General features: G+C 41.0%; 1 protein-coding gene across 9 annotated transcripts in view; it reads right to left on the bottom strand.

The window, feature by feature from the left end:
* The window catches only part of mcf2la (mcf.2 cell line derived transforming sequence-like a), a 51,878-nt gene that overhangs the window by 18,273 nt on the left and 5,795 nt on the right, over positions 1-27,810 (bottom strand). For 6 of the 9 annotated variants that reach the window (XM_085397809.1, XM_085397811.1, XM_085397810.1 and 3 more), the window contains 3 exons: positions 5,891-5,974; positions 3,002-3,116; positions 727-817 (listed from right to left, as the gene is read on the bottom strand). In XM_085397809.1, the coding sequence (XP_085253935.1) occupies positions 727-817; positions 3,002-3,116; positions 5,891-5,974 (290 nt within the window). Of the gene's footprint in view, positions 1-726; positions 818-1,901; positions 2,612-3,001; positions 3,117-5,890; positions 5,975-17,279; positions 17,522-27,810 lie in introns of those variants that run through there. The other 3 variants (XM_085397814.1, XM_085397808.1, XM_085397813.1) reach the window with 2 other exon arrangements.

The following is a 27,810-nucleotide window of genomic DNA, read 5'->3' as shown; positions in this document are numbered from 1 at the left end:
ATAATAATAAGATATATAACCCCTCTCTTATACTACTAGTCCCCCCTCTCTTGCCTTCCTCTTTAATGTCACACTCTCTCTTCAGTTTATCATCTTATAGAGTTGTGAAAGTTACCAAGAAGTAAGTAGGCTAGTAGGCTAATGGAGCATACACTGATGGTTAAAAAACAATTACAGAATGAGACTCATGGCCAGCACTGCGTGGACCTTCTATTTCTGCTTTTTGAGTAAGTCTCAGCGTACACAAAGGCTATGAGTGCACTTTCAGAGATTCCACCACCCACTCTAACATAATAAGCTATTTTTAACCTCATCCTGCCACATTTCAACATGCAGAAAAAGGAAAATGTCCAAGCTCCCAGTGCATATGAAGTTAATGAGGTAAAACAACCACTTACTGCATGCGCAATTTCACAAATACTAAAAACTCCAAAACATCTATTATTCTAAATGCTGCTAAGCTGAAAATTATACACACGGACAGCTGACACCAGCAACTACACCCACAGATCTGGACTAAAACAAGCATTAGCACATGCAGAGTAATGCACACACTCCAAAACAGCTATTTGGAGTCATCAGAGGGATTTTGTCAGCAAATGATGCACGCAGACAAATTGGTTCGGTAAAGTCCTAGGACAGTTTCTCCCATCTTCCTCCGACACGCACACACAGAGAAACACACACACAAAAATGAAATAAATAACCAAACAAGTAGGTTCTTACTGCGATGCGGAGCAGGGTGGCCCTGACAGCAGCCCATCGGTCCAGCCGTCTGTCGATGACCAGGATGAAACCCACTCCTGATGCTTCCACACTACAGGAGAGAAACACACACATACACACACTGTTAATCCCCACAGAAAAACACCTTTGCTTTTCCTGTGTGTGCAGGAAAGAAAAAGAGGGTGTGTATGTTTAAGTCAAGGCCTCGATAACAAGGCAAACTACTGAATTTGGTACCAGAATATCCCCAAAAAGGGGCCTTAACTAGAATTTGCCCTCCACAGCGGTGGCTTGTACATTATTGAGAGGGCCCTTGAGCTCCAGCTAAAGCAATAATTGAGTTATTTTATAAAAAATAATTCCAAATCAGCTTGCATTAAGAATACGTTAGGCAGTTTCACTGTTGGCTGACAGATTATGGCATAGGTTATGTCTATTATCTAGGAGGTTTAGGAAACTTGCAGACAAATCAGGCCCACTGTAGGTCACTGTAGACATAGCTAATCAAAGCTTTTGTATTATCCTAAGGAAAAAAAACTGAAGAGGTTGCAGTTTCTTTGTTTAGTGCTATATAACCTTTTTAAAATGTCAAATTTACAGTTAAGATGCAGTTGCAGCTGCTGAATGGGCCTTTTGTCAGTCCTTCACTTAGTTGGAAAAAAAAAAAAGGGTATAAATTTTTATTTTTACTCCCCACTAGCCTCAGGTCATTTTCCACAAGTGGCCCCTGGTCAAAGGAAGTCAAGTATCCCTTGTTCAAACCTTGCTACCTACTGCCTCTTCATCATTTGCCTTCAGTGGCGATTAGAGAGCGACCCTTGTGATTACCATGGCAACCTTGGCTCTGCATTAGCATGTGTGCATGTGAAAAATCTTGCCATTCATTCCACAGGCAGTGCCATATGTAGCAGCCTCATTAAGCTAGTTTGTGTGTGTACATGGCTTTTTCCTGCAAAGGTCCCCCGCTGGATAAGCTGACGTGTATCCTGACACCTAAACACACAAGCAGGAAGGATGAATATTTAAGCCTGACACACACATACACATACACACACACACCTCAACTGTGAGGCCAACCATACAAATACTGCTGAGTCGGTCCATCTGGATGTCATTATTAGCCAATTTTCATTATCACACACAGAGATGTTAAGAAAAGCAATGCGTTACACTACCCGGTGAACGCCGCAAGCGGCAAATCCTCAGTCCATCGCTACTGCTAAATAGATTCAATCCACATAAATGAAAAAGCCGGGCGAAGAAAATCTTTGATATTCCAGAGCCCAAAGAAAAAGAAATCTAACAAAAATCCTCAATAATCCAATGTCATCATCCAAATATAGTCCAGTCTTCCTCAGTTCTCTCCTATTCGGCTGATGTCAATGTCCAGTCGGTGCATCCACAATCATCTTCTTGCAGTTCGCGGATGGAGCGAGGTGACCGTTCACATCCTCACAGAGCATCTCCCTCCTCCTTTTGCCTCTCTCTCTGCTCCTCCACCACCCGCGTCCCACCCTCAGCCAATTAAAGCCGAGCTCTGCCGCTCAGAGCCAATCGGATACCCGGGAGCTCAGCCGATTGGCAGCAGGGTGCAAAATAGCTGGTGGGCAGAGAGGGAGGGGTATGAGTGTGTGTCTGTTATATGAAAGGTGATGATCCACTGAATGGCCGCCATGACACACACACAAACATATGCGCGCACACACACACACACACACACACACAGATAGATATACAGCTGCATCTTCCTTTCTCCTTTAATTATGTGTGTGAGAGCATGTCTGTGCTTGATGAGAGTGCTGTGCTTAGCACTAAAGGAAAGGTGAAAGGAAGGGAGGGGAGGTGAGAGGATGGAGGGGCAGAGGGAGCATAAAGAAGGAGGACAGAGGAGTAATGAGAACAGATAAATAAAAAAAATATTCTAGTTAGGAAAACAAACCTCCACTGCAGAAATATACAAAAACTATAAATACAAAACCTTTCATCAGGCCTAAGTTCTACTATATGAATTCATATGAGCAATGTTTTAACATTGTAACAAAAATTCTGTTCGTATATGCACATCAAAGAGTACAGTTTCAATTTTTGATTTGCCAGTTATCAGTGACTTATTCTTTAGTCTTCCATTCTTCTCTAAACCTTTGTGTCTTTTGTGTCACTTCTCCTCGAGTCAGGCCTTTGGTGTTGTGCTGGCATCTGTTGGCTCCGCCTGGTATTACACCTCAAGCTCTGTTAGCACAGCACATGTGTGAGAGGAGGGGTGAGAGACACTCACCTGGGGACACTCGTGAGGTAGCTGAGGACATTTTGGAGCTCCTCCTCTTCTAGCTCGCTGAAAGTTGGGAATTCTGGGAAGACGATGACGGGGCTTCCATTCATCCCTCGCCCCCCTGGAGACAGACAGGAATCACAGAAATGTCAGGCACGGTGTCCACCTGGTGTTGTCAATGCTTTTAATTGATTTGATGACAGCTGGATTGAAAACTTGAAAGTTATGTTGTAATGGTTCATTTGTGCCCTACTTTTCCTCCTTTATATAAATACACTCAGACACAAATAAACCCACTTCTTGCTTGATAAAGTGCAGCAGGGTAAAAATCATAAATTACATACAGTCCTGTTTCCATAATTGGAAAGTCATGCAAATTCATTTTGGATCTAATTCAGAATGAAAGAAAGGCAATAAGAGGAGCCTTAATGTGATTGTTTACCACGCCTCTGGCTGAGCAAAAATCACATTTATAAAAATAAGCAGGACCTCACACACACACACACACACACACACACACACACACACACACATCTCTTTGGTTGGCAGGTCAAGTTTCAAAGCAGAACATTGGGGCGATGAATTATTCACATGCCGTCACTGGTCAGGCAGTATCGTCATGGTAACCCAATACAGAGCTCTAAGAGTAGGTTTCTGTGCTGACATGTTTGTTTCATGTTGCTTTGTGTGCATTTTGTGTGAGTGGTTGGTTATGATTGCCTGCATGGCTTCTATCTGGGCCAACCTATCATCAGTAACTGACAAGTTTTTCCCACATTGGGGTCCCACAGAGGGGTCCAGGACCAGCTGGGATCAGAACTCTTTTTCTTTATTCTGGTTGAATCTGCCCGTAGAGTTTCACTGCATTTTCATGTGGATTTGTACACTACTCCATCATGTTGTCTCAAATAAGTTTTTTTGGTCATGTTGGGATTTTTTGTTTTTCCTTTGTTTGGGGCAGGTACCATGTGATGCATACGTTTTTGTGGGCCGTTGCGCGCTCTCTCTCTCTCTCTCTCTCTCTCTCTCTCTCCCCCCCCCCCCCAGCTCCTGGTTATTTTTGTGTTTTTCATGAGTCTGATTTGTAATGAATGAGAATATTTTTGTTCACCCCCCCCCCCTTTTTTTTTCCTTCTCTTAGCAGTTCTTTCCTGCCATGCCTGCTTTGTTTGTTTTTGTTTTTTTTAAGTAAACACCTGAAAACCACCTCCATACTAGAGTAAAAAATATGACGACAACCTTTTTGCAATCAGGGAAAAAAAATAACAAGACAAAATTGCATTGAATTTCTTTACTTTGAGTTGCACACAACTGTTTACAAAGTTGAGCTTGATTACACAAGGCAACTTGTCGCCAAGCAATTGCAGTCTGATTTAGAAACACTGCAATCACTCTCAGACAGACAGATCAAGGTTTGCACATAACTGTCATCTAATTTATAAACAAAAAAAGTCAACATACTGCTAGTGTCACGTGTCTTTGCAACAGAGGACTCAACTCAGCTGGTTGTATTCTGGTATAAGAGCAAGGTTGCAGAGCGCCTGAATCATTTTATAGTTAAATGGTAAATGGACTGGTTCTTATATAGCGCTTTTCCACTCTTCTGAGCACTCAAAGCGCTTTACACAACTTGTGCATTCACCCATTCACACAACTGACATTCACACACATTCATACTCCGATGAATGCATCGGAGAGCAATTTCGGGTTAGTATCTTGCCCAAGGATATTTGGCATGCAGCCTAGGGGAAGCCGGGAATCGAACCACCAACCTTCCGATCAGTAGATGACCTGCTCTACCACCTGAGCTACAGCCACCCAACAACAACTATTTTGCAGGAACTATGTCACTATTTGTGGAAGAATTTCCGAATTTCTGTAGCCACAGACTTGCAATTTCTGCAAATCAATCATAGTTAATGCCATATTGCCACAGACCCCATTCTACCTGACTCCATCAGATAGCATCGTCTTGATGGAACAAAGTTCCTTTCAACATGGAAACTGACTGCAAGTAGACACAGACCTTGTTCCCATCTTCGAAGCCCAATTGTTGTCCCAATTTCAAAGACAATAATATAGTTCATTGCACACGGTCACAATAATTTTGTTAGTGCTGCATCAACATTTTCCCAGAGTGTGAAGGATAGTAAATTGGTCCCACATATAGTTTATAGCTTTGCAGACACAGAAAGGTCCAAATATATCTGCAGCGCAAAGCAAAACCCTTAAGGTATTACGCTTCAATGAAATCAAAATTATTTAAACTTTTATTTTTTTATTTTATGAGTTAAAATATTGGTAACTACACAAACAGAAGCAAATAAATTATCAAAAGGTTAAAAGCCTTTCACAAAGTGTCGCTTTGGCTGTCATGTAAGTATGAGCGGAACTATTTTTGGACTCTGCTGGACAAATCCGCCTTCACGTCCTGGAAGTGTTTTTGCTGCCAGAGACATTTATATATTTTTTTAATTGCACCAACAGTTTTGTTACATAGAAGAGCGCAAGTAGAGAGAGGACTGCGTTTCACTGAGCTACACAGACACAAAGATATAATTAGATTCTAAAGAGTTAGGCCAATTGCGCTATGTTTATAACCCCCATTAGCTCTGCCCCGACATAAATTCCCCTGTTCACACACATGAATGTGTTTGTTAGCAACTCAATTGTCCAGTTTAATCTAATCCATGCTGCACATTTGGAAAGACACCGAGATCTCTCTGGGGTCACTCGTTCATCATGAGTTTCACCACTAAGTCACTGACATGGATAAGCTGATTCAAAGAGCCGGGTTTACTCGCATGTTCTTTACATATCAAAAGGAGGAGAAAGTTATGTATGTCTTGAAATAATTAACTGCCACTTTGTGCATGTGTATAATATCAAACCAACCTGGCAGGATGGCAAACTGTTTCTGGAGTTCAGAGCCGATTTGTGCTGCATACATAGGAGTATCATCCTTTTGCACGATGTCATCTAAACAAAGAAACAGAAAACAGTATGTTAGAAAACAAAGTCTCCAAACCAAAATCCACTGTCAACTCTTTTGCCAATATAACCAACAGCTGAACTTTTTTTTTTTTAAAGTGTGTTTATATATAAATATGTGGAAGGTGTAAAAGGGGAGGAGCATGGGAAGTAGGGCGAAATAAAGAGGGCAGGGCACATGAAAAAAGGAGGGAGTAAAATGAGAAAATCCAAAAAGGAGAAAGAGTAAAAAAGGGTAAAAGTAATGTAGACTGGAGATGAAGTAAACACCATTTGGATTTCCTCTGTCCTGTGGTCAGGCTGGATTACAGTAATCTCATTTAGCCCTTTGAGACATGTAGAGACAGAGAGATAGAGAAAAAGCACTCTCCCCCCTCTGATTTGGCTGCCATGTGTGAGCCATGTATGCCAAAAACAGGGATTGGATTGTTAACTGTGTCCGATCATGTGTGCATCTGTGAATGAAAACTGAGAATTTATAATGTCATCTAAGTGTGTATGATGGAGCATCGCTACGTGTGTGTGTGCGTCTCTGAGTGTGTGCAGACAAATGCTGGCACCGCGGCTGGTGTGAGCAAAGTGTGGCAAGGTTTACTAGCAGTATGGTGTGGACTGGCAGTGAGATGCATTAATTACCATCCAAGTGCAACCCAAACAAACTGTTCACATTTTTATAAAGGGACCATCGACCCAAAAATTGCAACACCAGACTGATTATAGGATCTTTAGAAGAATCACTGTTTTAATCTCATCTAGGATAAGCTTTGTGGTGAAAGTGTCCTGATGGATGAGGTTTAAAAGCTCCACTTTTCTCTCTGATAACAAACTGCATATAAAAGATGGAAATAGGCCACCGTGAGGTTAACAGTGTGGATGTCTCCAATTCACAATCACAAGCTAACCATAGACAACAACACACTCTCTTTTTATTTTCTGCTGTGGTCATAGTGTAAATGGAAGTGACAGACTTGTCTACAAACACTGGCCTGCTGCCCTCCCTGATGGTAAAAGCTGCCCTTTCGAAACACTGGAAGCACAACTTCAACTTTTACTACTACTTATCTAGTAGTTAGCAAGTTGTTTGCAGCATGAAACATGAAAAACAAAAAAACTGACAAACTACGGGCCACCGTAGTTTGATAGCTAGCCACAACAATGTGCTAGCTATCAAAGCAATTACTAGAAGGTTTTTGGTTAAGCACCTTCTCTGCAACTGATTTCACCCAGCAAGAGCCGGCAAACTGCAGGAACCACTCGCCAGCCTCCCAAGGCAACCAGTGGTTCTATCACATCCAATATGGCACACAACTCTTAAGCAATGTGCATCTGATATCACATTAGAACTGTCAATAGACAGTCCAAAAAGCTATTAAGGGCTAGCTAATCTAACTGTAACACTGTCAGCCAATCAGACATGTGTCAGACATGTGAACTGGACGCAGAGTTATACAAACTAACACTCTCTCTTCTTAGACTTTATTTCTCTGAGATGTGCCTTACTTGCTCCCTCTTTAAATCTCTAAATCTAATCCTGTAGTTATTAAAGATGTTAACGCACAACGATATGTTCAGCGAGTCTATTGTTAATTACCAAAGTGTGAATGCGTCATTTTACGGTAAACACAAAGTGCAGCTGAGGCCATCAGCGATGTTATCAGGCGGTCATAAACCAGGACTTGTGAGTCACTTGAGCCAAACAACTAAAAACAGTCTGTAACAGCATGAAACCTTTAGTCTGTGGGAAAATAAGACAGAATGACCACACTGGAGAACAAAGCAATCCACTTATACCAGACTAAAGCACTGCAGGTGATCACATAATTGGCATTCTTCGTCACAAATATCCTCAGACTACCTGTAAAAACTGTGCGCATGCTGATGTTTGTTGGTCATTTCCTTCTTTAATCTGTGGCACCGTCGGTCTATGCAGCAGCTCCATATGATGCAGCAACCCCCTGGGATTAAGAGCTTAAAGCTTCAGTAATGCTACATACATTGTGTCAGCGTACGATTGGCTAGACAGTGACTCATACTACAGATTGTACGTCTCATGTTTTTTGTGAAGTCAACATATGTTACAGTATGAGCAGCTGTTCACAGGATGTTTGAGATGCTCTTGGAACTTGCTTTAAAAATTATTAAAGAAGTAAAACAAAGTATACTGTAAGTAGCTCTGGTCAGGAAGGAACATGGTGTCCTGGGGGTGTACAGCAATAACTCACTCACACTTTGGTAAAGTCAGAGGTAAAGCTTTACAGATTTTAGGAGATTATCCAAAAAAAAAAAAAGCAGTGATTATTGCAGAAAAAACAACCAAACAAGAGGAGAATCGGAGCAGTGACTGGGTCAAGACAGAAGAAGAAATGGCTTAAAAAAAGGACAGAGGAAGATAAAAGTAAACGGTCTAAGAGTGGAAAAAGAGAGATGGTTGACTTGGCACTAATCCAGGTCCACTTATTAGACTCAAACCGACCACAGAGCTTCCAGCAAAAATCAACCACTCTGTAATTTAACACAAAAAAACCCCAGAAACTGTATGTAATTAGCTTCTACTACAGCAGAGACAAAGAGGAAGGGGGCGTGCTTTAAAATCTGAGTTCATGGTGCCTTTGAGCAAAGCAATGAGTGCTGAATGAAGAACAATTTGTTTTCTGGAAGGACAAAGGATATAATGAGGTGGGGATCCAAAAGGAAATGTTTTATTTGTATATGATATACAGTATAGGAGGCAGACTGTGTGTGAGCAAGTGTGTTGTCATATGTCAGAGTGTGTGTTTGAGTGTTGTGGGATCACTGGGCCAGCTGTCAGTTCAATGTGTCAGGCAGTAAGCTCTGGCTAAGGCCCAAGCTCTGACTAACAGCAAGACATGTGCAGCGCTCTCTGACTCTGAATATACTTTAAGCGTGCAAGTGTCCGCATCTTTGACCTTACAGCAAGAGAGTTGGTTTTATTTCAAAATAAAACCAACTCTCAGACTAAATCTCAAGCGATGCAATCATGCGATTTGCAATACTTCATGTCACAGTGTGTCCAGTTCATGGATGGATTTGCCATTTCAACCAGATGGAGTTAAAGCTCCTTTAGTCGGTCATTTCCTACATTAGCCATGCCTTAGGATGAGTACTTGCAGCTGTTAGTGTTAAATACAAGTCAGTAAAGTAGCTGTGAAAGCATCAGTAAGTGATCGTCCAACTAAGAAGATGCATTTTTAAATGCTTGAAATAGTTTCCTGCTGCATGCAAAAATCTACTTTGTAAGACATTTCTTTCCTCCCCCAATTGAACATCATATTTTTATGAAAATGTAAGAACATTTGTAGAGAACAATTTCATTTAGCTGAAATAACCTGCACAGTGCTCATGGTTTGTGAACTATATGGGTGAATGGTGCAGATATATCAGACATTCAGGCGTCGGGCAGCTTTTCACTGCTGCTGAAACTCTCAAACGGCTCGCTTTGTCCTCAGTGGAATGAATGAAATCAAACTATAGTGGCGAGGCTGCGAGCGAAACCCTTTTACCCACCAAACAACACACACACACTGGAAGTGGGACAAGGCAGCCAAACACAAATAGTGATTATGGGGGGCCTCGAAAGAATGCCCCACCCCCTCCTTATACCCTTCCCCCCAGGCCTCTGACACCCCTTCCCAAATTCATTCATCCTTTTCTCAGGGGCTTATCTGAAGGACAAATAATATGTATCCCAGCAATCTTATGCATTAGGAAAATATTACACCATTATTAACTTTTATCAAGTGTATTGTATTTCTAAAGGGCTCTATTCAGCAGTTAAAATAACTTTTAAGTTAATGTTAAGTACAACTCGGATGAAGACATATGTGCTGCATGAACGCATCATTTCAGGATTAATATGCAGCTGCAGCTGCGGTCTACTAAATCGGATCATTTCACACTCCTAAATGTCTCCAGCTGTATTCTTGGTTGTATATATGAGGGAGGAAAAGACCTGGATTTAAAGGGGTGAAAAGAGGGAAAAGGAAGCAGTTGGGGGAAAAAACAAAAACTGTAGAGGTGCTCTCGTCTCAATAAGATGATATGGAGGACAGGGTTTCTTTACACATGCCTACATATTTAATGTGTTGGCCTGGTGCTAGCCGATACCGTGGATGTGATCTCTCTGTGGCAGAGGGTCAGGAGGAGCGCCACAGTTTAAAACCATAAAACACACAGCATCCAACATTATGCGATGTTGAGCATGTTCTCATCACCATCACACTACAGATGATGTGGAGTCTCGTGATCTGAAAGGTTGTAAACAGCCCAGTGTTGGGAGGAGAACACTGACGTGAATATTATTCAAACGTCAAACATTCTGCAAAGTTGCGGCTTCAGCACTGACCTGCTGCACATGCCGCAGCTTATGTTTTCAAATCACAGCTATTAACTTTCTTTTACATTTGTTCATATAGTTTTGTTCTCCTTGATGGCAGCTCTGTCAGTTCCACAGGTTTCTGTCCTGGGACCAGTTCTATCTGCATTATACATGCTTCGCTTAGGCAATATTATTACAAGGCATCATGCATTTTCAGTGCTATGCAGATGACACCCAATTTTATCTTTCAACGAAGCCAGATGACACGCAACGATTAATTAAACTGCAGGACTGCCTTAAAGACAAAGACCTACATGACCCCTGAACTCCTGCTCCTAAATTCAGATAAAACTGAGGTTATTGAGTCCCAACCAAAAGGGGTTTTGGTTTCTTCGCCCAGTCACTACATGCATGCCCGTAGGTGATGATTGTTGGAGTTCTCTGTATTATTGTAGAGCATTTACCTCACAATGAAAACCGTAAAACTGTTGTTGTTATAAGAATTAATGTTGCTGTTGCTACAGAGTTATTGCGGTTATTGCAGATGTGCAAATCAAAAGCAAAAAAAGCAGACACAGTTGGCAGCAAAGTCTAAATATATTGGAGTATATTTTAAAAAAGGAAGAGAGTACATGCGAGTAAGAAGACTGTCACATGAGTTTGAACTTTAGCTTCCTTTTATGCTTACTGTATTTACTGTGTGGGGAAGTTCGCAATGTCATATTAAGATAAACGTTTATTTGTCTGTCATATGAGAAATGATTCTCAGGATTAACATGTCACCCCAACTCTGAGGAGAATGAAAGGCAGCAGCCCAATTAAGTCCTATAAAAGCCAGACTGTTGTCGCCAATACATTGTATTACCATCACCCAGATGGACACACACATCCTGTTCCTTTGTTCTGCAGTCATGCTCCTACAGGTTTTCATCACTAAACACACATTGTCGGTTCAAAGACGGCAGCCAGCTGTTCTCTGCTTGTTGACGGCTGCCAGCATCGATGGCTGGTCAAAGCTCAAAGCCGCAGGAAGCCAGATAGCTGACTGGAGTGCAGTCAAACACACGTGACTATACACACAAGTGCATAGACATGACCCTCGCTGAGGACCGTGCAAACAAAAACAGCCAGGATGTGGTTGGACACAGAGGTGCACAACACACAGAGAGAACCTTAGATAGACACAACAAGACATAAGCAAATGGAGAAGTATTATTACGGTCCACTGATGGCTATAAGTCCCGCTTAAAATGCAACATTTAAACCTTTTGTTCCCCCTAATGTTGTGCCTGTGTTTTGTTAGGGCTCAAATCTCAGCCTGCGCCAATTCTGTGCTGCCCTCATCATTACAGATAAACTGGTAAATGATTGGTTGTTGATGCTGCAATCTATAGATGTTGTTAACCCCATTTTAACCTTCTTCTAGTATGCAGTTTATAACTTTTAGTACATTTTAGATTACGTGTTTATGGTCGCAACAAGAGAAAGAACTCAACCATGGACCAGTGATACTTGATTTAGATTCTTAACACAAAATTAATCATTTAGATTGTAAAAGGATCAAACTGATGGAAAACCTGAAGCAGACAGGATGAATTTCACTGAGACACATGTCCACCAGCACTCAGGCGCGTCACTGAGACCTTAAGCTCTGCATCTGCTGCTATGGTATGCACCAAATGGAAAAGGACCGACTTGGAATGTAGACTCGAAGGCACTAGGTAGGGGAATCCGGTGAGGGCGTGGCATGCAGGGCTAAAAGTTGTTGCATTGGTGTTAAATACCAGCTCAGAGAGATGGCCAGTTGTGTGCACATTTGTGTGAGTTACATGCTGAGAAGCAACACAACCATTCTGCAGCTGTGTATGTGTGTGTGTGCATGTGAGGGAATCCAAGCTTTATTATCTGGCATTATAGTCCGGGTTTACCAACGCTCCATCTGTCACTGCTGTGGTGCTTCTACCACACACACACACACACACACACACACACACACACACACACACACACACACACACACACACACACACACACACACACACACACACACACACACACACACACACACACACAGGATAAGGGCTGGCATGCACACACCATGCCAAACAACTGGGTCACAGGGCCAACAGTGATCTGGAATGCATGTGAATTTGGTGCCCATCCCCACACCCACAGCTTCAACTACCGGGGCTCAAGAAAGATTAGCAGGTCGAAAAACATGTTCTTATTTGATGTCTGAAGCTACAGCTGTAAGTGTTCAGTCAGCTGGAGCACCTAGGTTTCACTGAATAGAGTCCAGGTGAATTATTACTTATTATTTACATTTACCAATGCTGAACAACATGCCTATCCAAGTGTGTTTTCCAGGACCTCCACGCCCTGCCAAGGAGACCCTACAGACACAGGTGGTCCGATATATCATGTTTCAGGTTTGCAACTGTTTCATTTGGCTGTAAAAGGTTATTACGACTGGATTTGTGTACAAGTTATTTATATTTAGAAGTGTAAAGAAAAAATAGTTTCACTGGTGGTGAAAACATAATATATCAATTTCTGGATTTATTTTTTACCTACTCTCCAAACCAATCGCTTGCAACCACCTTAAATCACCAAATGTACATTTTACAAGCTTTTTCTTGGCGAAAGATTAAGATTAAATCTTCAACTTAAAAAGGCCAAGAAGACGAAAGCGATGTCCTCTGAGTCCAGTCCACTGCGTTAGAAATCCAGAACAATAGCTTTAGGCTTTACTCGGTCACTGGCAGCGAGCCCCAATCTACTGAATAGATGGTGGCATCATCATCTCAGCAAAACAACACACTACTGTCCCTCTGTCTACAGTCTGCGCTGCCATCACAACACACACACGGACACACAATCCCTCTCAGGCATGGTTCCCACTCTGCGCGGAAGCAAAGTGCGTAAAAATCTGCAAATGAATACACACACACGTACCCTTTCAGGCAGCATTAAGCGTTTTAATGAAACAATAATAATATTGATTTGTGTTACACAAGTGAATGCAGCCCTTTATTGCCTGCTGACGTCAAGACAAGTTTGTGCAGAATCGTTCTTTATTCAGCAAATGTGCTTCTGCTGTTCAGTGCAAGCGCCCAAAATAGGAAGCTCCAAGCACCGTGCAAAGCGTCAACTTTTGCACGGTGCATCAAGGACATGTACATCAGCTTTGACAAGTGAAACTTATTTTTATCAGTCTGTTAACTTAGCACTAATTAGCATGTGTGTGACTGAACTGCACCCATGTGGCCCACTGATGCTCCTTTCCAATCAAGCATGGAAGTATTCTAGTTCCAGCTGCTAACATTAGCACACCACCTTCTCATCCACATATGGTCACGTCTGGCTCCAAAAAATACAAAATAAAAAAATGCTGAGGCTTCAAATGGGTTCATGCACCACCTTCAAGTACAAGAAAAGGAATTCACCTATTAGTTAAAGGTAATTTTAGTCTATTTACGCTCACACGCTGTTAAAACAACCAGACCATGTCTTTCCTTTGTTTTTGCAGCAAGTGCAACAGTGTGAAATGACTCGAATGTCTGAGTGCGTCAGCATGAACCAGACCCGTGAATAATTGAGCCATCTAGGTGGCTCAGTAATTGATGTGACCCTCCTGAACCCCACCAGGTGACAAACATTACCTGATCTTGGCTACAGACTTGAGCTCCGTCGTGGGAATTTCAGAATCTAGAAACTCCCAAACGGGCTGGGAGCCGTCGGTAAATCTGTGGTGCACCTCACTAAACTACAAAGCATGTACTCGCAATTTTGTGGGTTTAAAATCCAGGTCCTCCTCCCTTCCTCTCCCCCTCTCCCCACCACTAGAGAGGAAAAAAGAAAACATACAGTAATAGCACAAGCTGAGTGCAAAACCAGCAGATATAACAGCAGCCCCTTTTTAGTTGCCTCTGGCTATAGCTACCAGTCATTACACTACACAGAACAAAGAACATGAGAAGTGAAAGACAGTGGGGAGGAAGAAAAAAAAGGGGGGGAAATTACATACTAGGAGAGAAAAAGAAGGAGGCAGCCAGTAAGGAAGGAATCCAATAGCCCTGTGTTTTTACTTGCCTGAAAAGGACCCTCCAGTTGCAGAGAAAAGCTAACACCACCACTTTTTTTTTTTTTTTTTAAATATATTGACATCATGCCCTGGAAGTAAGCCTTATTTCTTAGAATAGTCTTAAAAGTCACTAACACTGGGCCAGATTCACTTCAAGATGGATTTAGCATCATTAAGTCATCACAGATTCCAGATATTTTTCCCTCTCTGGTGTAGTTTCTCCATGTAGTCAAGGTTGTATGACTCTGCAGAATGCTTTAGTATAATTTACATGTGATTATAGGTGTCTAATGCTCCACTTTTGACGAAAGCCCTTCAACTCTGATATTCGCAGAGGAAAGTCAACTTTGAAGAGTAATCCAGTGCCGTGATATTGGCTAGCAAAGAAATCTGATCTGAAGCCGAGTGGGTCACGATTAAAAGGTCAGCGATACTTCAGAGGAAGTTAGAATGCTTTTTAAAGCTTAGTAGAGCCTGCTGAAGAGGCAGAAATTTAGTTCTGCTTCTTCCTGACCCAGGACAGTTTGAGTTTGCACTACATGTATGACAGAATGTATTTTTCAGCAGTGTCAGAAGAGGCTACAAGCTCTGCAGTGTAGTATGTAAAAGAGATGGCCATTTGCCAGGCAGTAATGGCTCTACTAAAACAGCACGGGAAGTCCAGGATCCAGACTGAGCCTTTGTGTCAGTTTTTTTTTTTGTTATCGCATTAAAATGCATTATCTACCTGGACCTTCTAGCACTTGTAACATAACTATAACAAATGCAAAGTTGCAGGTTTTTTTTTTACATGACTGGGAAATGTTTACCAAAAAGTCAGAGACTGTATAAAACAGATGGTCATAGCCACAAGAACATCAACAGTTTGTTAATGGACTTCCATTTTACGGTTGAAGGCTGAAGTCTGGCATTCGGGCCGTCACCGTGGCATTTTATTGGAGTCAGAAGCGATCATATTTGAATGATATGGAAATGAGTGCTAAGTTATGAGCTAATGCTTGCAAGCTTAGATAGAAAGTTGCATTCAAAGACACACAGAAGCCTGTCAATTCACCAAAAAGTCACATTAAAATGAGACCACACACACACACACACACACACACACACACACACACACACACACACACACACACACACACACACACACACACACTTACTTTTTGGGATTTCGGGGTGCATCTTCTAAGCAATATTAAACAGCAAGAGGTCCCTAAGGCTGACTGAAACTGTATTAGCCTGACAAATGTGTCACTTGTATTCAATACACTTAATATGTTGCATTTTATTATTAACCCAAACTTCTGCTCACTGAGATCATGAAAGATTAATTTAGCTGTGTGTGTGTGTGTGTGCCACTCTAGGATCAAACAAATCAACTTTATAAAAAAGCAGCTACGGCTGCTAAATCCAGCGCAAACACTGGATTTTAACTCGATGTTAATGCTTCCTGTTTCTGAGATCATAAGGCACTGACATACACACGTATATCAGTGGCCTTGTGGGGACACAGTCACGACTTGCCGATTTCTAATCTCGACTTGGCAAAAGTAAGAAAGGAAAGGTTGATACCTCTGTGGTGTGTTTGCCCGTGCATGAACGGGCTAAGCTCGTGAGATAACTTCAGCCCATCTGCTAGCAGATCAAACACGCTCACTCTCTGCACAGCAACACGAAACAGGCTCACAAAACAAACACTACTTTGCACACACACCTGAGGGGCCATGAAAGGCTCGACCAAAAATCTCTATGGATTCATATAAACTCTGCGGCTTTTTTTTAGTTTTCCATTTTTCCACAACAGAGCAAACAAACAAAAAAAAAGGCCAAATAGATGAGATGGAGTCAAATGACGTGCGCGCAAACACGCACAGAGGGTGGAAATAAGGGGGAGGAGATGTTGACATTCAAAGTCTCAAAAGCGTTTTGTCCCAACGCTGCTTCCAACTGACAAGAGGAAACGCACTGTGTTAGTTAATGGGACGAAAGTGATTAACATGCTGTCAGCGTGCCCCACTGAGTACTGTAACTGTGGGTAAACAGACCTTGTATAAACACACACACACCTCACTTCAACGCACAAACAGGACCTCGGGACAAAATGCACTGTCCACTTCAGATTTGATTATGTAACCGTCTGATGGACCATAGTGCCTTTAGCAGGAAGAGCATCTTTGTGCAGTGAGACAAAAATCAATGTCAGACCATGCTCACTCATCTCCTTCATTCATAAATTGGGTTACCCTCACCAGCCGAGCTCCTCATGACATGAGTGATCTCTCACACAGCCTTAACTTTGATGGGTTTATGTGTCAAAAAGGTTTCTATTCTACCACAACAACAGCCTTTAGTACAATATTCTTTGTTTTCTGAAAGTTCACTTCCCTGCTGATCTCTGCATTAGTTTTATCAATATGACCTTTTCAGGAAAAACAGCAACATTTTTTAAGACAATGTGTTGCCATTTACCATAGCAGCACCATGTTGAAATCCTCTGTGTGCAGAGGATAGGATCTACTACACTTTAGGTCTACACCAGGTTACTCTAGACATATTTTCAACAATCTTGCACGTGCTTTGGCTCAGTTTCAGTGCTGCTACAGTCTTCACTAGATGATGATCAAGTCTGATTGGCTAACTCAGTCAGTTATTACCCTCATTAGTCTGTTTTTTGTTGTCTAAGATCTTAAGTGGACAGTGGACTCTCCTTTCTCACCAGGTTTACCTCTGATACCAGAGTGCACAGGTAACAACTGCACTGAGTCAACAGAGCAAGAACTAAATGCATACAAAGAGAAACACACCTGCAGAATTCCCACAATCTTAACTTTGCCCAAAACCAGACAATCACACACATTTATACACACACACTCTACCTGTCATCATCTTCAGCTGCAGCCATAGCCTGGTGATTTCGTGGCAGAGTTGAGACACTCTGTTCAATGCCATTGTTTGTTTAGGGAGTGCATGTGTGTGTGTCCACCTCCCCGCCTCTAACACACACACACAGAGTTAAAACACGCTCACGCACGGCCGCATATTCTGTCAGAGAACATCTCGGTGGAAGTTACGGGAGTCCATTCTGCTCCAGCCGCTGACTGAGCTGTCACTGCTCAGCACAGCCCCCACACACACACACACACACACACACACACACCCTCTCTGTCTGTGCCAGCCAGGAGGCGGAGCTTCTGGAGCATCCAGCCCGCCCCCTGGCTGAGAACATGGAAGAGAACATGGAAGTCTATTATTATTATTATTATTATTATTATTATCATCATTATCAAATTACTATACTATAACTTTTTAATTGTACTAAATGTACAATTTAGCTTCAGTAATATTTGTCTTGAATATCAGGCAGTATGTAATATGATCTAAATTCACTGTAAAAAAAGGATCTCTTGGCCAATGCTAATCAGCTTTTAGGAGTCTGTCTGTCTTCCTGATTCAGCCTCTTCGTGTAACCAAACAGACATAAATTAGCTTAAATGTAATTTGAGATTTTGGCACCCGGTTCCTTTAAAACAAGAGCAGAGTATGTACACAAATGTAAGCAAATAAAACAAACACGCTTTGAAATGGAAGCCTCCGTTTTCTTCCGCTTCTCTCGCACCATCGTACAGGCACAAAAGACACACATAATGCCACTGGGGTCAGCAGGGGGACCCCCTGCTTCACTCTCACACACAAACTGAAAATTTTGACTCTGGGGAGTTTAATTCACGTAAAGGCAGCCTTGCTGCCGCTGAACAGTCTCAGATTTAGTGGGTTTCAACATGCTTTATTTTACTACTACTGCTACGTTACTCTTCATTTCTATATACAAAAAAATCTGAGAAAAAAATTTAATCAATTCAAATTTGTGATAAAAACACTCATTAACTGAACACACACATGCTCCTAAGTCGCCTTAAAACAGTATCTTCTTTCAAAGTGAAATATGTGCTGCTCTGCCAGAAAGTGACTGTACATTTATCTAATTTCCTTTAGAGCAAGGCTGTCAAACATAAGGCTCGAGGTCCAAAATCGGCCCGACAAAGACTCCAGTCTGACCCTGGTTAGCTTTGGAAAATGTGAAGGAGGGCATAGATTTTGCATTTTTTAGAGTTTTTCCTACTGGTAAAGACCTCCACAATAGTCGTTCATACCACACTAAAGTAATTAAGTAATAGATTAAATGGCAGAAAAGTTGTTCTTTTTGTAATTGGCCTGAAATTAAAATATACAGAAGGACAACTTTTGTGAATTAAGAGTACTGTTTTCTAATGACAGGAGAAAGTTTTCTTTCATTTTACTAACTTATGTGTTCATGCTGTTGCCATCACATAGAAAGACTGAGACCTTCTGCTGAAACTGTAATTATATTTCTCACATTAGGGTATGTCAGGTATTTTAAATATGTAGTTAACCTTCTGAATGAGTTCAACATTCCTGCTTTAGACTATTATAAAGTCTTCTGTGCATGTAAAAGGTGGCAAAGTTACAAAGGCTAAAGTCCACACTAGGGCTGTGCCACATCTGATTGTTGGTGATTATACCAGTAAAAAATTTTCATGTTACATAAAAAGTGTCATAATGTCATATGAATGGAATGGGGACGCCATGTGTTCACTTTCCTAGCGCACGCAACCACTACACCAGGCCAGACGTATAATTATACAAGTTTTTTAGGCCGAATATTAAAATATTTTAGCAGGTAGAAATCATAGAGAGAGTGGTGAAAGTTCCACAAAATAGACATAAATGATGGTTGTGTAAGGTTGACAATAATATTAAATTAAACATGAATCTCAGTCTCGTCTGAGATGAGATTATCAATAAATGAAAGGCTGGAGCCTTTTTTAAAACATGTTCGTGTAATAATGGCCGAAGGTCCTTCAAGAGCTGGCATACACGAAGGAAGCTGTGTCAGGATGGAGCCCTGTGGGCGTACGTGTACATTTACATCATGTCAGATTTAGAAGATAGAGCACGTTGGCTGTTGCACAGGAAAAGGCAGAGGATTTTTAATAGCTCACTTCCTGTCTCTACCACTTTATCATGCATGCAGTTTCACCCACTCGTCATCAGTTTACACCTCCACCCCTTAACATTTACAATTTACACGAAGTCCGCAGCAAAGTTATCACCATCATTGTGAGCTGCCTTCAGATTTCCTAAATGTATATTGATTACTTTTCATTTCAGTTTTTTTCACTGATATGTGAATGGTGGCTCCTGTAACAGCTGTTACTGTGGGAATACATCTTCCAGCACGACAGTGATCATAAACTCAGTGCCAATGCAGTAAAAGCAAACTTGGATAGAAAAACACACAGTGAAACACTATCAGTCATGGATTGGCCTCCCCAGAGTCCAGACCTCAACATTATTGAAGCCGTGTGAGATCATATTGACACAGAACAGAACAAAAGGCAGGAACATCCACAGAAGAGCTTTGAATGTCCTTCAAGAAGCCTGCAGAACTATTTCTTAAGACTACTTAAAGAAATTACAGGAAAGCTGTGAGTACTGCACATATGTATCACATCTGTTCTGTTATGGAAGGTGTGTTTCTATGCACAGCTCTATCAATCTATTAATCAATATCGATATAAATAAAATATTATTATATTAGACGTCTAATCAGGTCATTTTATTTAAAATGCTGGTCTTTGTGTATTTGATCCTGGTAATGTAATTTATTAACTTGCCAAAACCGCTGATAACCTCAATCGACTAAACACTCCCAACTTCTGAAATCAGCACATGATGAACTTCATCACATGCTTCTCTTTTTGAAAATGTCATATCATCAAAAAGAAGCAGCAGCCAAATCAAATTTAAATCAGGTTATTTCCAGGACTTCCTCTTTGAAATTACGGCTTAGAAAGAAAAGCAGCCTGCAAAATATGGCGGCCATAAAGCAGAAAATGGGTCGAATGTGAATTGTGGAAATGTGCATCTGTGCACATGGGATGCAGAGCAGACATCGGTGTGTGCATACCATTGCAGAGGAAGACTAGTTGTACCTGTATGTGTGTGCATTAGGGAAGCAGTGCAGACTACAGCTAGAATAACTTACAGCTTGATTATTTTGTTGAGACTTTCCTCCCCAGCATCCGTGCCTACAAAGAGAACAGTATTGAATCCTTCCGCTTCGAGATCAAACACTATAGGCCGGCTACAGCATAAACAGGAAGACGGCAATTGTGAAATGACTCATAGGCCCAAAAAAGCAGCGGAGGCAGAGTAAGGAAATAAAAAGGTGCGAACATCTCTATAGTTTGATAAACACTGGGCTGTTTATTTAAGAAGCGATCTCCGAATTATAAACGTCCGCAGTGTAAAAGCACAGAAAACAAAACTAACAAATTCAGTTTGAAAAACAAAGACATTCACATGTCCACTGGACTCCTCTCCCTTCCTTCACTTTCCACATTGCTGTTTTCTGTCACCTCTTCTCCATATGGTGGACAGTATTTACTCAACATCAACCGAAACTTGACAGAAAGCAGGCCGTGTGGCTCGGTTAAAGGCTGAAGGCCAAAAGGATCAATTTTATCTGTAGATGGTGATAGATGTCGCACTTATCCCTGCACAAAGCAAAATTTATCACCATGCTACGAGTGCATTTCTCTACAGGAAACAAATGCACGCATATCAAGCCCTTAGTTTGACCTGTGAGTTCTGTGATGATCAGTATTCATCAGCGAGAATCAAAAGATTTAAGGAACTTTGTTAAAAACAGCTGCGCATATCACTGATAAAGGCTGACGTGATCTAAATATTTAAGGCAAAACTAATTCATTACAGCCTCATTTAGGCTGTATCAGACACTAAATCTTTCTAGAAAAGTCAAACTGAAGTTGTTAGAGGATGCCATTTTTTTGAATATCACAATGAAAATACACTTTTCCCTCCATTTTCAAGCTCTAATATTTTCAAAGCCATTCATCTAATTTATGTAGTTACCTGGCCCTGAGTACACCCCATAATTGGGAATCTGTGTTACAGTTCAGCCCCTATCTCTGAAGCTATTCTTTCTAAGGCCTTTCAATGGCAGTGCAGGCCATACCATCACGTTTTCAAGCAAATTTCAATATCACTCGAGCAGTTCTAGATAAAGCAATGTGAAACTAGCTCCACAGAAAACGTTACGCAGATTTAAAATTCCCCTAAAAGTCATCACAACATTTTTTTTTGTTTATGAACAAAGTAATAACATCAGCAAGCTAAAGCTACTTTTTTCCGTTAAGTGTAGCATAACCGCCTACGTGGGCCAGTCACTGCAACACCTGGATTTCCACTCTTTCGATCAAGAGGGGCTCATCTTATCTCATTACACTGTTTATATATATTAGATCGTTTATGCCGTATTGCTGCCAGGTTCATTAAATCAATTAACTGTTCATATGACTGTATTTTATGGCATCCAACTGATATATCAGTCAGCCTATCACAGAGGACATAAACATGGTATCATCCCACTGTTTTAGAGCTCCAGATGCATTGTTTATCATCATCTCTGAGATGTCTGCAGATCAGCATTACAACCAGTGATTGAGTGAAGCAAGCCAACTACGTTCTCTACGTAACAAGTTTAAAATATTTTACTCAGACATCAATAAAACATTACAGCTGATCAAACAGACCGCATTTAAACTGCTGCTATCTTTTATTGCTTTGAAGACTTCAATAACTGAAGACTCACATCGTTCCCATTATGCCTCAGTATTGCCGCATAACAGGAAGTTTTTACCTTTTCCAACTGGACTGTTTGGTTCAATGCACTGACAGGGGCTACATTTCTCTCATATTAAATTATTTTCATATGGCTTCCTGTTAAATGAAGAATCTAATTAAAAATCCTTCTCCTTACATACATGGTCTTGAATTGTCAGGCTCCATCTTATCTTGAAGAGCTCATAGTACCACATCACCCCATTAGTGCTCTTCGCTCTCGCACTGCTGGTTTACCTGTTGTTCCCAGAGTATTTAAAAGTAAAATGGGAGGCAAAGCCTTCAGCTTTCAGGCCCCTCTTCTGTGGAACCAGCTCCCACTTTCAAGAGACAGACACCCTCTCTACTTTTAAGATTAGGCTTAAAACTTGACAAAGCTTATGGTTAGGGCTGGTCAGGTGAACCTGAACCCTCCCTTAGTTACTCTGCAATAGGCCTCGGCTGTTAGGGGATTCCCATGATGCACAGAGTGTTTCTTCTTTACTCACTTCTTTTCATTATCAATCTCTGGCTCACTTTTACAGTGTCTTTTGTCCTGTCTCTCTCCCCTTGCCCCCAACCGGTCGCAGCACACGGCCTCCCCTCTTCTGCTGGAAGTTTCTTCCTGTTAAAAGGGAGTTTTTCCTTCCCACTGTCGCCAAGTGCTTGCTCATAAGAGGTCGTCTGATTGTTGAGGTCTGTCTCTATTATTATGGGTTCTTTATGTTACAATATAAAGTGAAGTGACTAATGCTGTGATTTAATACTATATAAATTAAACTGGATTAAACTGAACTGAATGGTTAAATGAGATTTTATTTGTGGTTTTTCAAACTACAAAATCAGCTTCTGGCCAATCATATTTAAAGACTGTAATTTTTTTAAGTTTGGATTATTTGTAGTCCAGAAATATGCCACCTGGAGTCTCTTTAAAAACTTAGGAAAAATGTAAGAAATGTTATTACAAATGAGAACTTGAAGGAGTATGAATCGAAACAAAAACAGCACCCGATGATGACAGATGATCTCAGTTGTTTATCAGTTATTGGGGGGGGGGGAATGGGAAATGGGTTGCACAATCATGAGACTACCCATGAAAGAGGAAGGCTTGGTACTTAAGGGGAAGACTGATCTCTGTCATGAGGATTCAAGAAATTACAAGAAATGATTCAAGAAATTTCCACATAAAGTAATAAAGAAAACAGCTGATTATCAATTGTGGCAAATGCGTTTCAAGCACTTACTACCTTTGAATATCTGCTGTGATTTTGTATCTTAGAGAACTTTAGCAATCCTGACATTGGACGAATGGCCACAAGACTCCATCTTGACAGGGGATAGAAATATGACTTGATAAAGCTACAATAAGGTGGAGAACAGGATCAAGAAGGAAAAAAACAAAACACAGCACTAGCTTTGTGATAAAGTATTTCGAGAATAGCTTGTACTAAAAATATACATATCAAAATGGCCCAAAATAGACTTGAAATATCACTGAAAGGCAAAGATCTAAAACACACACAGACACACACAAAAAAATATCAAAAGCTGCACGCTTCCCACATGCATACATGCTGGATGGAGACACACACACAGACACACCTCTCCTTTCTCTGTCAACCTCGTAGACTTTCGAGTACTGATGCCAACTTACTGAACCACCTTGTGTAAATAAGGATCTAGCAGATACCGTAATGCTTTCTGCCACATGTACTTCCTCTAACAAGGAGTCTCAAGAGCCATTTGACAGTGTTGCCATGTTTTCTTGTGCATCTTCATTCCCCTTCTTCACACAGTTTCCATAAAAACAATCTTCAGATTATAAGTATGACGAATGACTAAAGATGAACTGGTCAGCTATGGGTGAATTATAAACTTGACCATCAAGACTGCAGAGAAAATCTTCTATCATTATTATTATTATAAAATAAATTGTGAAGAGGGGGAAGCCAAGATTTAGCCAAGTCAACCTATAATGAACCCACTAACTTTGTGAGCGCAAGGTTAGTTTCATTTTGTCATGTGTTCCGATTTTCTCCAGAGCAGCCTGAGAGCACTGCAGAAACTAAACATCGTGCTCTTGTGAATATTTTAAGAAATCCTTGAAACCTTTACAAAAGCCATTCTAAACCCTGATGGCTGGTTAGGCTATTTAATGCTAACGTAAGGCATTAAAAATGGCAGGAACTTGTTCCATAAGAGACGATTTAGCATTTAAGAGAAAATGCATCATTTGCAAAAAAAAAAAAAAAGGGGGCACATTTCTGTTGCTTCTTATTTTACATTTCTTGCAATTTACCTGCACTGCAAAAGCAATGGCCTATACCTGTGTGCTGCAGTAAGTGAATTTCTGATGTCCAAAATAGACTTCAAAATCCAACTGTAGCTCAAAGTTGTCATCTGTGACATTACAACTCCAGGTTCCTGTCTTAGATGAGCTCAGTGACATGAAGCAGAACACCTTAAATCTTACAGAAACACCTCTGCGAAACTCACTGTGCAGCCGTTGACAGCAGCGGCTGTATCTGTAGTAGCTCTCCATCTCCTCCAGCGAAATACAGACAAACCTCTCGCCTGCGCATTCTTTCATCCTGACTCTCTGTCCATTCTCCTCTTCCTCGCTTAACGTCTTCATCTCCACAGGTACGGAGCAGAATATCACTTCCCTAATCCTCTGCTGTATTTCTAGACCCTCCCTATTTCTTTCATATGCACACCGGTCAACATTTCTTGAGTGATTACACTGGTCTTGTTTCCTCGGCCCCTCCCTTCTACTGAGAAAGTCTCTGTACAAACAGTCGTGGTAAAAAGAAAGCGCACCCTCTTTAATTTCTATGGTTTAATTATGTGGAAATAATGAATATAATCAGATCCATAAAAGGGCTTAAAATTAGGTAAATACAACCTCAGATGAAAAACAGCATGACATATTGCACTGTGTTGAAATGCAGAAGCACTGGTCAGAGGGCCCGGTGGCGCCAGTGTCCGGCAGCCTCGCCTCTGTCAGTGCGCCCCAGGGTGGCTGTGGCTACAATGTAGCTGCCATCACCAGTGTGAGAATGTGTGTGTGAATGGGTGGATGACTGGATATGTAAAGCGCTTTGGGGTCCTTAGGGACTAGTAAAGCGCTATATAAATACAGGCCATTTCACTGTGTGAAACTTAAATACACATTTACTGCTTTCATAGGAATAGAGGGCAAGTATTAGCCAAGTGCTGCTAGACAAATACACTTGATTCACTGATTAAAAGCAAGCTTTGGACTTCTGCTGGTCTGAAGCTTTCAGGTGTTTGTTAACACAACACTAAGGAGGAAAGACATCAGCAATAATCTTAAAGAAGCAACTGTTGCTGCCCATCAGTCTGGATAGAGTTAAAACGCCATTTCCAAACAATGTGAAGTCTGCAGTTAGAAAGATTAATCACAATTGGAAAAAAGTGGGTGAGTCTTCCCAGGAGTGGATGTCCTGGCAAATTCACCCCAAAGGCCAGACCGTGCAATGCTCAGAAAAACTGCAAAAAAACAAACAAACCCAAGAGCTACAGACTTCACAGGCCTCAGTCAATATCTTAAATGTTAAAGGTCGTGGCGGTAAAAATCAAAATATAAGACTGAAGTATGGCTTGTTTGGAAGAATTTCCAGGAGAAAATCTCTTCTTTCTAAAATGTGGCAGCACGTTTTAGGTTTGCAAAGTTACATCTGAACAAACCACAAGATTTCTGGAACAATGTCCTTTGGACTGATGAGATGAAAGTAGAAATGTTTCACCGTAATGCACAGCGTCATGTTGGTGAAAACCAAATGACATTTTAGCTCAAAGACATCATACCGGCTGTCGAGCACGGTGGTGGGTTATGATATGGGCTTGTTTTGCAGTCACTGAGTCGAGAAGCACTCCTCTACATACCAAAATATTTTAGGGGCCATCTATCCAACACCTAAAGTTTGGCTCTAACTGGATGATGCAACAGGACAGTGATCCCGAACAAATTTACAACAGGACGGCTGAAAAACAAAAGAATCAAGGTTGAAACATTCATGATTGAATATCTGAGTACAGAGAATAAAAAACTATTCTGACAATTTGCTCTCACCGTTCAGTGTTAGAAAAAGTCAACATGACAAATCTACAGATTCACACTCTTTGGGATAAAACTGAGACTAAAAACTAAGAGAAAAAACACAACCTCATGAATGCTAAACAAAATTTAAATAGAAGTCACCGTCACAGTCCAGCCAGAGCTTGATTGGTCAGCCTGGTTCCTTCAGCACAGAAGCGACTTGATTCACTCGAGTGCATCATGTGTGTTAAAAACTGCATTATCACAACTTCACAAACACTCATTTTCATGTCGTCAGCATTGTTCAGCTTGGATTTTACCACATGGATTATTATCAAAGAATATGCTACTTTGGCCTGCACTATAAACTCTGAGGCAGAGACTAACTCCCAGTATCCCTACAGCAGAAATGGATCCACAGCATTTCCAAGTCGCACATCTTCATAACACATGAAGAGTGAAGGGGTTAAAAGATAAACCTCTAAATTAATCTGCATGACAACAAAACTAATTCTCTGAGAAACATTACTGTTTCTAGTCTGGTTTTTCCTTAACTGTGACCCTGAAATGACCTCTTAACCAAGTTGTGACCCAAGAAAATGTTCCAAACTTTAAAGAAGCTAATTTTTCCCACTCAGGCAGCACTCACCTGTCTGTGTGGACTTATGATTCCTTTTTCTTTCCACTGTTTGGCGGCCACAGCAAAGACTAGTAGCCATGATGAATGTAGCAGCTCTACTCTGTTCCCTTGACTTTGGCTTCTCCTTTTAAACTACACACATTTCTACCGTCGGTGTGTTACGACCTAAGGTCGATTAGCGACTCACAGCCTTATCAGCTAATCAGTTACCAAGGTCAAAACACCAAAGAGCGTTGCGTTCAAGAGCACACATTAAAGTGGCAGCTGGTCTGCCAGGGTTAAAAGAAAACTAAGTGACTAGCGCTTTGGTTTACTGTTTTACTGACAGACAGATGAGGGTGTATCTGACTGAGATAGTGATGGGGTTGTTTTTTTTTTAAAAAAAGAAAAGTTTTTTGGTATAATGCATTGAGAAAATATACAACAAATGCTGAATGCAAACCCAGCAGAGATAAAGTCACAGTGTCATGGTCACAAGAAAAAAAGAGGAGATTTTAGCAATTTATCAAGAATTATATCTGCAGAACAAATTTACAATTTCAACTACATATGTTAAATGAGGACTTTCCAGTCAGATATTCATATATTTTCTGTAGCATTGATTACATTTTACTTAAACAGCACCAAATCATAGCTACAGTTACCTCAATAAGCTTTAGACTATAAAGACCCTACAAAAATAGAAAGAAACCCCAACAATCAGTCGATCCCTTGTAAGCAAGTAGAAAGGAAAAACTCCCTTTTAACAAGAAGAAACCTGGTGTCAAGTCATTTAACTTTTAGCCTCTAACTACAGCAAAACCAAAATTTTTTTTTCTGGGATAAATTGATATTTAAATTAAACCAGGTTCCCAATAACCATGACTTATTGTAAACAGCACAGAAAAAGTTATGGACCGAGCTACACCATGCATCATTTGTAAAGCGTGTCATGTTTGTTTCCCTTTGTAGCTCATTTGGTCAAATTTCGAGTCCCTCAGACAACTGTGGACTTACTGTA

Source organism: Rhamphochromis longiceps, linkage group LG23 (genome assembly GCF_057381845.1).
Source record: "Rhamphochromis longiceps isolate RC_006_pf linkage group LG23, R_longiceps_female_GT1.1, whole genome shotgun sequence".
In the NCBI taxonomy this organism is placed as follows: domain Eukaryota; kingdom Metazoa; phylum Chordata; class Actinopteri; order Cichliformes; family Cichlidae; genus Rhamphochromis; species Rhamphochromis longiceps.
The sequence above is the reverse complement of the archived record's forward strand: the minus strand, read 5'-3'. Positions and strand labels throughout refer to the sequence as shown.